Source organism: Triticum urartu, chromosome 6 (genome assembly GCF_003073215.2).
Source record: "Triticum urartu cultivar G1812 chromosome 6, Tu2.1, whole genome shotgun sequence".
Taxonomy (NCBI): Eukaryota; Viridiplantae; Streptophyta; class Magnoliopsida; order Poales; family Poaceae; genus Triticum; species Triticum urartu.
The window spans coordinates 34,766,378-34,777,999 of record NC_053027.1 but is presented as its reverse complement, the minus strand read 5'-3'; the positions used below and the strand labels follow the sequence as shown (position 1 = coordinate 34,777,999).

At 44.6% G+C, this 11,622-nt stretch overlaps 1 protein-coding gene across 1 annotated transcript; it reads left to right on the top strand.

The window, feature by feature from the left end:
* The first annotated feature begins 9,334 nt into the window (after positions 1-9,334).
* LOC125516492 (putative F-box/LRR-repeat protein At5g02700) lies at positions 9,335-10,912 on the top strand. The gene is made up of 4 exons (XM_048681918.1): positions 9,335-10,234; positions 10,307-10,441; positions 10,550-10,704; positions 10,786-10,912. Exons 1-4 carry the CDS (start codon positions 9,335-9,337, stop codon positions 10,910-10,912), a joined length of 1,317 nt encoding a protein of 438 aa, XP_048537875.1.
* Positions 10,913-11,622: the final 710 nt, after the last annotated feature.

The window sequence follows — 11,622 nt, the reverse complement described above, 5'->3', positions numbered from 1 at the left end:
TTGATGAAACACAAGTCTGAAACATTTGAAAAGTTCAAAGAATTTCAGAGTGAAGTGGAGAATCATTGTAACAAAAAATAAAAGTTTCTACGATATGACCGCAGAAGTAAAATATTTGAGTTACGAGTTTGGCCTTCAGTTAAAACAATGTGAAATGGTTTCACTACTCACGCCACCTGGAACACCACAGTGTAATGGTGTGTCCGAACGTCGTAACCGTACTTTATTAGATATGGTGCGACCTATGACGTCTCTTACTAATTTACCGCTATCGTTTTGGGGTTATGCATTAGAGACATCTACATTCACGTTAAATAGGGCACCATCTAAATCCGTGGAGATGACACCATATGAACTGTGGTTTGACGAGAAACCTAAGCTGTCGTTTTCTTAAAGTTTGGGACTGCGATGCTTATGTGAAAAAGTTTCAACATGATAAGCTCAAACCCAAATCGGAGAAGTAAGTCTTCATAGGATACCCAAAAGAATGTTGGGTACACCTTCTATCACAGATCCGAAGGCAAGATATTTGTTGCTTTGAATGGATCCTTTCTAGAGAAGGAGTTTCTCTCGAAAGAAGTGAGTGGGAGGAAAGTAGAACTTGATGAGGTAACTGTACCTGCTCCCTTATTGGAAAGTAGTTCATCACAGAAATCTTTTCCTGTGACTACTACACCAATTAGTGAGGAAGCTAATGATGATGATCATGTAACTTCAGATCAAGTTACTACCGAACCTCATAGGTAAACCAGAGTGAGATCCGCACCAGAGTGGTACGGTAATCCTGTTCTGGAGGTCATGTTACTTGACCATGATGAGCCTACGAACTATGAGGAAGCGATGATGAGCCCAGATTCCGCGAAATGGCTTGAGGCCATGAAATCTAAGATGAGATCCATGTATGAGAACAAAGTATGGACTTTGATTGACTTGCCCAATGATCGGCGAGCCATTGAGATTAAATGGATCTTCAAGAGGAAGACGGACGCTGATAGTAGTGTTACTATCTACAAAGCTAGAATTATCGCAAAAGGTTTTTCGACAAGTTCAAGGTGTTGACTACGATGAGAGTTTCTCACTCGTATCTATGCTTAAGTCTGTCCGAATCATGTTAGCAATTGCCGCATTTTATGAAATCTGGCAAATGGATAAATAAAACTGCATTCTTTAATGGATTTATTAAAGAAGAGTTGTATATGATGCAACTAGAAGGTTTTGTTAATCCTAAAGGTACTAACAAAATATGCAAGCTCTAGCAATCCATCTATGGACTGGTGCAAGCATCTCAGAGTTGGAATATACGCTTTGATAAGTTGATCAAAGCATATAGTTTTATACAGACTTGCGGTGAAGCCTGTATTTACAAGAAAGTGAGTGGGAGCACTACAACATTTCTGATAAGTATATGTGTATGACATATTGTTGATCGGAAATAATGTAGAATTATTCTGCAAAGCATAAAGGAGTGTTTGAAAGGAGTTTTTCAAAGAAATACCTCGGTGAAGCTGTTTACATATTGAGCATCAAGATCTATAGAGATAGATCAAGACGCTTGATAAGTTTTCAATGAGTACATACCTTAACAAATTTTTGAAGTAGTTCAAAATCGAACAGTCAAAGAAAGAGTTCTTGCCTGTGTTACAAGGTGTGAAATTGAGTAAGACTCAAAGCCCGACCACGGTAGAAGATAGAGAGAGAATGAAAGTCATTCCCTATGCCTTGGCCATAGGTTCTATAAAATATGCCATGCTGTGTACCAAATCTATTGTATACCCTACACTGTTTTTGGCAAGGGAGTATAATAGTGATCTAGGAGTAGATCACTGGACAACGGTCAAATTATCCTTAGTGGAATAAGGATATGTTTCTCGATTATGGAGGTGACAAAAAGGTTCGTCGTAAAGGGTTACGTCGATGCAAATTTTGACACTGGTCCAGATGACTCTAAATCTCAATCTGGATACATATTGAAAGTGGGAGCAATTAGCTAGAATAGCTCCGTGCAGAGCATTGTTGACATAGAAATTTGCAAAATACTTACGGATCTGAATGTGGCAGACACGTTGACTAAACTTCTCTCACAAGCAAAACATGATCACACCTTAGTACTCTTTGGGTGTTAATCACATAGCGATGTGAACTAGATTATTGACTCTAGTAAACCCTTTGGGTGTTGGTCACATGACGATGTGAACTATGGGTGTTAATCACACGGTGATGTGAACTATTGGTGTTAAATCACATGGCGATGTGAACTAGATTATTGACTCTAGTGCAAGTGGGAGACTGAAGGAAATATGCCCTAGAGGCAATAATAAAGTTATTATTTATTTCCTTATATCATGATAAATGTTTGTTATTCATGCTAGAATTGTATTAACCGGAAACATAATACCTGTGTGAATACATAGACAAACAGAGTGTCACTAGTATGCCTCTACTTGACTAGCTCGTTGATCAAAGATGGTTATGTTTCCTAACCATAGACATGAGTTGTCATCTGATTAACGGGATCACATCATTAGGATAATGATGTGATTGACTTGACCCATTCCGTTAGCATAGCACTTGATCGTTTAGTTTATTGCTATTGCTTTCTTCATGACTTATACATGTTCCTATGACTATGAGATTATGCAACTCCCGTTTACAGGAGAAACACTTTGTGTGCTACCAAACGTCACAACGTAACTGGGTGATTATAAAGGTGCTCTACAGGTGTCTCCGAAGGTACTTGTTGGGTTGGCATATTTCGAGATTAGGATTTGTCACTCCGATTGTCGGAGAGGTATCTCTGGGCCCACTCGGTAATGCACATCACTATAAGCCTTGCAAGCATTGCAACTAATGAGTTAGTTGCGGGATAATGTGTTACGGAATGAGTAAAGAGACTTGTCGGTAACGAGATTGAACTAGGTATTGAGATACCGACGATCGAATCTTGGGCAAGTAACATACCGATGACAAAGGGAACAACGTATGTTGTTATGCGGTCTGACCGATAAAGATCTTCGTAGAATATGTGGGAGTCAATATTAGCATCCAGGTTCCGCTATTGGTTATTGACCGGAGACGTGTCTCGGTCATGTCTACATAGTTCTTGAACCCGTAGGGTCCGCACGCTTAAGGTTTCGATGACAGTTATATTATGAGTTTATGAGTTTTGATGTACCAAAGGAGTTTGGAGTCCCGGATGAGATTGGGGACATGACGAGGAGTCTTGAGATGGTCGAGATGTAAAGATCGATATATTGGACGACTATATTCGGACATCGGAAAGGTTCCGAGTGATTCGGGTATTTTTCAGAGTACCGGAGAGTTACAGGAATTCGCCGGGGAGTATATGGGCCTTATTGGGCTTTAGGGGAAAGAGAGAGAAGAGGTTGGGCGCCCCCCCAAGGCCTAGTCCGAATTGGACTAGGGGGAGGGGCTGCGCCCCCTCCTTCCTTCTCTTCTCCCTTCCCTTGCCTTGACTCCTACTCCTACTACATGGAAGGGGGGAATCCTACTCCCGGTGGGAGTAGGACTCCTCCAGGGCGCGCCATAGGGGCCGGCCCTCTCCCCCCTCCTCCACTCCTTTATATACGTGGCCAAGGGGCACCCCATAGACAACACAAGTTGATCTTTGTGATCGTTCTCTTAGCCGTGTGCGGTGCCCCCCTCCACCATAATCCTCGATAATATTGTAGCGGTGCTTAGGCGAAGCCCTGCGATGGTAGAACATCAAGATCGTCACCACGCCGTCATGCTGAAGGAACTCTTCCCCGACACTTTGCTGGATCGGAGTTCGGAGATCGTCATCGAGCTGAACGTGTGCTAGAACTCGGAGGTGCCGTAGTTTCGGTGCTTGATCGGTCGGGCCGTGAAGACGTACGACTACATCAACCGCGTTGTGCTAACGCTTCCGCTTCCGGTCTACGAGGGTACGTATACAACACTTTCCCCTCTCGTTGCTATGCATCACCATGATCTTGCGTGTGCGTAGGAAAATTTTGAAATTACTACGTTCCCCAACAGTTGCGATCCCCTATACTTGTGGGTTATCACCGAGCTTCCAAAATTTTCCATCTGCGGCACCCCGCCCAAATTCAGCTCCCTGGTTTCGGCCCCGCTCGAATCAACGTAGCCCTCGAACTGAACCCTCTCAACGTAATCATCCATCCACTCGAAATGTGTGCATTTCTTCAAAATCTGAAAACAACAACATGAACCCTAAATTCAAAATTCGAGGGGAAAAACAAAATATGGAGAAATCAGAGTAAACGGTAGTGAAAGAACGGGCTAAGAACTGAGATCTAACCTTGCCATCCCTTCCTGCCATTGATTTGCTCAAGCACTTCACAAATTCCTGCCTAAGATTTCCATTCTCATCAGTCCTACTGACCCACCATTTCAGAGGCTCTGGGCGTGGGCATGACGGGAACCTTGTGAGCGACACTGGACCATACGGACTCCATTTTGAGTGCGTGGCAGAGGAGGTGGACATCTAGACTAGGTCGCCGGAGAAGAGGAAGAATGGGGAAAGGGGAAGCAATGGGTGGCGGCGGGCGGACAGGCACGGGCGAAGAGGTGGGTCCCGACGGCGGGCAGATGGGCATGGGCGAAGAGGTGGGTCCCACGCTTACTGGACAAGTGGTGGGTCCCGCGCTTACGTGGATAAGTTGTGGGTCCAACCCATAACAGCTAATGAGGGCATCAGTTCAACTTAAGGGCCATGTCGTGTGTAGGCTATTTTCTCGCTCAAAAGTGTCGCCCCAAAGCCATTTTCGTCAACAACGCCGCACTCCTTCCAATTCCCACGAAAGATGTCGCACAGGAGCTATTGACCCGAGCTTATCCATGCTCGAAGTTCATGCTGCTGGTTGCCTCCATGTTAGCTCGCAAACTCTCAGGAGCATTGGCTTCCGTGATAGCTCTGATGAAAAAGCAGAATTAGTCATCGACGACGCTCCTCGCCTCGAAAGGTTATTGTTGGGTAAAGTTCCTTTGTAGCTCAGGCTACATAGAACCTCTTATCCTCAACCCTCCAGCCTTGCTTTGAGATCCGTACTCTCCAACTAACTAACAACAACAAGATTTCTCTTTTTTGTTTCTCGAAAATGAAACAACATATGAACTTCAAACTTTGCAGATCGAACAAACATTAGAACATCAATGTGTGAAAAAACTTTCAGATTTTTTGGTCTGATATAAATATACAAAATGAGATTTTCTTTGAATAAAAATATTATTTCAAGTACTTAAAATGCATGAAAAAATCTGAAAGTTTTTTCCTAGATTGTAGTTAGAATGTATTATTGTTCTGCAAAATTTGAAGTTCATATGTTGTGTCGTTTGAGAGAAACAAAAAAGACAAATGTGTTTGCACGGATCTTGATGCATAAATGGATGGCAAAGATAAGGGGTACCATGTAGCCTGAGCTACAGAAAACCACACTCTTGTTGTTGCCGTATAGTCACCTAAATGATTGTGTCACTATCCGGATTATTAGGGCACCTAAACTGGAGATATTGGTGCCTTTCTCACCGGACTTGTGCCAACTCCCGGTCTTCCAGGTAGCAGCAACAACCACCATTCAGCATTCGTACAAACAGATCATTATTTTGATGTTGGTTGTTTTCTTCGGGGACTGGGTCCAGCCAGCTCCGCAAACTCGATATCTACCATGAAGGTTTTGGCTCTCGGGTGTTATAGTTACCAATTGAATGCAGTTCTTGACATCCTCAGGTGGTTCCCTTGTTTGGGAAAGCTCTATGTCATCGTCAGTATTCATCTTGGCATGCTTTAAATGTATGCTTTGGTTGACATATTTATTAGAGCAAGTATAATAAGGTATAGTCAGCAGACTGTAAGGATTAAAATATTATATGTTTGCTGAGTTGGATGAGAGAGAAGAGGAGAGAGAAGGGAAGCAGGCTGTAGATTAAGAGCCGACTGCAGTACATGCTCCAAGAAACAATGTGAGATTGTAAGGTGGACCATCCATTAATGAAGTAGTACTACTTTGTAAATAGCTACTCCCTCCGTTCCAAAATAGATGACTCAACTTTGTACTAACTTTAGTATAAAGTTGAGTCATCTATTTTGAAACGGAGGGAGTATTATACATGTTAGCTATTAGGTTGGCTATACATGATGTGGAAACTTCATATAGCCCATTGTTGGCTATACTATTAACCATGCTCTAACTAGTCTAGTTAGTAGCAAAGCTCTAATGTATGCCTATTTTTTTTTTACTGTTTTGCAGTTTGGCACGCAAAATTTGCCTCATTGTGACCGACCACATCCCATGGAATGCCTTCAGACCCATCTAAAGGAAGTGGTGTTGAAGCATTTCAATGGTTATGAGCAACAGATTGACTTTGGCAGGTTTTTTGTTTTGAATGCGAAAGTGCTAAACAAAATTGAATTTCATGTACGTGAGGACCACTACAACAATGAATCTGTGGCTCGTCAATACACGCTGCTCCAACCCGAAAACAGAGCTTCTCCAGATGCTCGATTCGAATTCAGGAAAACTTGTGGTTCTATTGACTATCATGTCAGCAAGCATATCCACGATATTTCAGTGGCCAACCCCTTCGCAGACAGGGTTGATGCCTGAAGATTGCCCCCTCTTGTGCTTATTTCTAGACAGGTTGATGCAAAAGGAGTCCACTTCTGAAATGGTGTAATGGTAGGGATACAAAAACAGATTACTGAAGAAAGTAGTAAAGTGGAATGGAGCTGGTAACCCCACCCACCAGAACTCCTCTGGCCCTTTTGACAACTTAACTGTCCTTTCAGTTATATACAGAAGTATGAAAAGTTTAGTTGCCGATCAGATTTTTTTGCATGCACATAGCATATGTATGATGCTTATGTGAGGTCAACATGTACTCCAGGCACTGTGATTTTCTACCTAGGATGTGCGGCTAATGATCCTGGAACAGGCTTCGGTTTACTCCTAGTTGATCTGCCATTAAAGTCTGAGTTTACCGAAATTAAACTTATCTCAGTGCTTGTACAAAATTAGCAAGTAATTTTCCTAACAGCATTATTTTGTGCTAAGGACCTGAAAAAAGTGTGGGGCTGTGGGCTTTTCCAGGAATAATCCGGTTTCTAAACAGCTGAAATATATTACTCCCTCCGATCCAAAATAAGTTTTGCAGTTTTGAACTAAGGTTAGGGAGTAATTTGTTTCAACATTACCACTAGATAAGTAGTATTTCTAAACATCTTTCTTGCTTGCCAAAACCGGGTTTTTGCTGCACCTTTATCACTGTGTATGGGGCATCCTACATTCTTGGGTAAAAGAGGCTTGAGATCCTGAACAAACTTCAGCAGTTTTGATGGAGTTGGCGACATTTTGTCGCTCGGCATGCATATATCTTTCTCATAGATATGGAAGAACCAGCAGTGAACTTTGTGGAGCTCTCCAAAAATTATTATTGGATTTGGAAGCAAATACAATATATCAGGATGCTATGCATGACTGCTAAATCAGTTTTGTGGCATGTATACAAGATAGTTGTTTCTCGCTAAGTTAGTAATTTAGTATCAGGATACCATAGATGATTGCTTCCGATCTTTACAAGGTGGGCATGTACTAGGCTAGGATGAAGAAGAATGGTACCATAGCAAGCAGTATATCTTCTATGATTGGAGATCAACTGGTGCTTGCAACTAGCCCGATCTGAAATATATCGATCCTTAGGTTTGCCCTCCCATTTTCCTTGGTCTTACTCCATCTTGTCCAAGGGAGAGGTTGCTGAATCTGTTGATGGTCGTGTGCACCTGTAAACCAATGTAATTTTATCCGAATTTTGATTAAGTGCCTCACCGACTTCTCCCGGTGAGTAAAATGCACAGAACCATCATAGTCGTGTCACCCGAAAGGCCATGGGGAGAGATTTTTCTGTGATCCATGGATCTCCGATCGGGAAACGGTATCCAAGCTCCATGGCTAGTCTGTGCTCTTTGGACTTCTCAAACTTAGCATACTAAAACATCTGAGTAGCTAAAGGAAGGAAAATCAACTGAGACCCCGTTAGTAGCGATATACCACCACTTTATAAAACATGATAGAATGTCCACGGCCCTGATCCCGACCATTGTCCAACACCCGCTTCTTCCTCGCGGAGAACCACTCCGGGTTCACGGAGTCGAGTGCGGATACAGGCTCCTCGACCGAGGCGCCACGCGCCATCATGTTGTGCAGCAGGAAGCCCCCTCCCCCCTCGACGGGCCCGTTTGTCCCCTCGAAGGCCATGTAGAGCACCTCCACGGTGCGCAAAGCGGCCCTCATGGCTGACTGCAGCTTGAAGGCTACATGCCCGCCGGCATAGGCATGGTCGTCGCCGTCCCACGGACAACACCAGCGCACCCACGGGCATGCCCATCAGCACCTCCCCCCCCCCCCCCCCCCCCCCCCCCCCCCCCCCCCCCCCCCCCCCCCCCCCCCCCGGCCTCGGCGCCCGACAACCGTGCTACCAGCTCCGTCAGTGGTGCATGGGCAGGTGTCACGCCCTCCCGGTGCCCAACGGTTGCGCCTCCAGCTCCGGCAGCCAGCGTGCGTTGCCCCCGCCGCAACAGCGGTAGAGCGCTACCGGGGGGGGGGGGGGCTCTCTTTTTCGGGGCCAGTCCTTGGTGCAGGGGAGGCGTTGGCGGCTTCTTCTTGTACTCACTTAGAAGAGATGCACAATGGTGTTTGATAAAATCTCTATGGATAGAGGAGAGGAGAAAAGAAGAAGACTAGTCCAATTTGCCTATGTGGCATTTTTTTTTCTTGCCAACTCAGCCTGATGGGTGGACCCAGCCGATTAATGATGTCATCCAAAAGCTTAGCATCTACCATCAGTGTCTGCAACGTGTTATAAGTTGGTGGTTTTTTGCATTGTATGACATGATTGTGGTAGTCCTGTGAATTTTACTCTCTCGTGGGCTATAGCCTAGCACCAACCTTATGGCTATTTGAAATTCTAAACCTATATAACCAAGTGCCAATTTTACTGTACATTGATATTTCAAGTTATAGCCAAGCACCAAGCTTATGCCTATCTGAGCCTATACAACTATACATTGATATTTCAAGTGTAAATTCGATCTCACAGCTGATTTCCCCTTAAATTATAAATATATTTATATTCGATTAGAGAAAAGAAAGAGAAAAACACGAACAAACTAAAACACCCCCACCCCCCACGTTGCAAGGTTTCTATTTTGCACTATCTTTTTCTTTTCTTTTTTTAGACGACTTCTCTTTGCTCTTTGTTTGAGGGGATTTTCTTGTTTTCACTACTACGTCCGCCGAATTCCCCACAAACCCTCGCTCCGTCTCGCCAGCCGCCGGCCATGGAGAAGAAAAAGGCAGCGGCGGCGCGATCCGCTCGCAAGGAGCGAAAGTCCCATGGAGCCGCGCGGAGTGGCGACTGCGGTGTGAACGCCGGCGATTTCATCAGCCGCCTCCCGGACGCCGTCATCGGCACCATCATCTCTTTACTCCCCACCAAGGACGGCGGCCGCACGCAGATCCTCTCCCGCCGATGGCGCCACCTGTGGCGCTCTGCTCCTCTTAACCTCGAGGTCGTCACCGGGCCTCTCGGACCCTGTCCTGGGCACCATCATCCCTCCGCGGTCCACCACTCCGCCGTCTCCAAGATAATCTCCCAACACCTTGGCCCCGCCCGCCGATTCTGCCTCAAGCACCTGATCGACGGCGACCTCCCTGAGATGGAGAGCTGGTTGGACTCCCGAGCCATCGTCAACCTCCAGGAACTCGACATCACCAATTACGCTGGATATAAGACCGGCTATACATTGCCGCAATCCGTGTTCCGCTCCGCATCCACACTTCTCGTTGCCAAGATAATGGGTTGCAATTTCCCGGACGCGATCACATGCTCCATGAATTTCTACCTCCTCAACCAGCTTTCCTTGGATTGTGTTTCGATCCCTGCGAATGTGTTCCACGGCTTGCTCTCCGGCTGCCATGCCTTGGAGAGCTTAGCCATGCTGGAAGTTCATGCTGCTGGTTGCCTCCGTGTTAGCTCGACAACTCTTAGGAGCATTGGCTTCCGCAAAGGCTCTCGTAGAAAAGCCGAATTGGTCCTCGAGGATACTCCTCACCTTGAAAGGTTATTATTACCGTATTGTGACCGGAATAATTCTGTGACTATCCGGGTTATTTGGGCACCTAAACTGCAGATATTTGGACCTTTCTCAACAGGCGCGTGTGAACTCCGGGTCTTCCAGGTAGCAGCAACAGACATCATTCAGCATTCTTACATGGAGATAATTGTTTTTGATGTTGGTTGTTTTCTTCAGGGAATGAGCCTGGTCAGCTCGACAAACTCGATATGCACCGTGAAGGTTTTGGCCCTCGGGTGTTCTGAACATCAATTGGGTGCAGTTCTTGACGTGCTCATGTGGTTCCCCTGTTTGGAAAAGCTCTATGTCACAGTGAGTACTCACCCTTGCTCGCTTTAAATGTATGCTTTGATTGACATGCATATCAACTAGCCTAGTTAGCAACGCTTTAACATATGCATATGTTTTTCTGTTTTGCAGTTTCACGCACACTATAGGACGTTTAAGCAAAATGAGCAGCAGTGTGACCCACTACATCCAGTGTGCCTTCAGACCCATCTAAAGAGAGTGGTGTTTAAGTTATTCAAAGGCTCTGAGCAACAGATTGAGTTTGTCATGTTCTTTATTTTGTATGCGAAATTGCTAAAGAAAATTGAATTCCATGTTTGCGGGGACTACTACAACAATGAATTTGTGGCTCGTCAACGCGCGCTGCTCAAAGTCGGAAACAGAGCTTCTCGATATGCTCAATTTACATTCAGGAATATTAGTGGTTGTACTGATGACCATGTCACCAAGCATATCCACGATTTGTCACTGCCTGACCCCTTCAGACTGCCTTAGACAGGGTTGATGGCTGAAGGTTGCACTGTAATGTGCTCATTTTCTAGATGGGGTTAATGCAAAAAAGAGCAAACTGCTGAAATGCTGTAATGGGTAGGAATGCAACAAGAAAACTGCTGAAAATCGTTATCCCAGCCGCCAGAACTCCTCTGGCCCCGTGCAATCTGTTTTTTCCTTTTCTGCCTAAGCTGGGGTAGAAACACGTGCTTGTGTTGGAAACTTAACTGTCCTTTCAGTTATATAACGCGGTATGAGAAGTTTAGTTGCGGATTAGATTTCTTTTCATACACATAGCATATGTATGATGCTTATGAAAGGTCAACCTGTACACTATGGTTTCTATCTAGGAAGCAGGCACTTCTGTGATTTTCTATTTCAGGTTGAAGTTTGGCTAATGATCCTAGAGCAAAATGGGGTTGCCTGCTAGTGGTTGATCTGTTACTAAAGTTTGAGTTTACTGAAATTAAATTTATCTTGTCCTTGTACAAATTAGCAAGTAATTTTTTCTAACGGCATTAATTTGGGCCACGGACCTGAAAAATAGTGTGGGCTTTGCCAGGAATCCTGTTTCTAAACAGCTGAAACATGCTTCTTACCTTGTTTCAACATTACTACTAGATAAGTAATACTCCCTCGGTCCTAAAGTAAGTGTCTCAACTTTGTACTAACATCTCAACTTTGTATTAACTTTAGTGCAAACTTGTACTAAA

What these genes read in the sequence shown, in the direction of transcription:
- LOC125516492 (XM_048681918.1), top strand. Translation starts at nt 9,335, where the DNA reads ATGGAGAAGAAAAAGGCAGCGGCGGCGCGATCCGCTCGCAAGGAGCGA. An exon ending in GTGAACTCCGGGTCTTCCAG is followed by an intron (nt 10,235 to 10,306) that starts GTAGCAGCAACA and finishes TGTTTTCTTCAG; the next exon opens with GGAATGAGCCTGGTCAGCTC. An exon ending in TGGAAAAGCTCTATGTCACA is followed by an intron (nt 10,442 to 10,549) that starts GTGAGTACTCAC and finishes TCTGTTTTGCAG; the next exon opens with TTTCACGCACACTATAGGAC.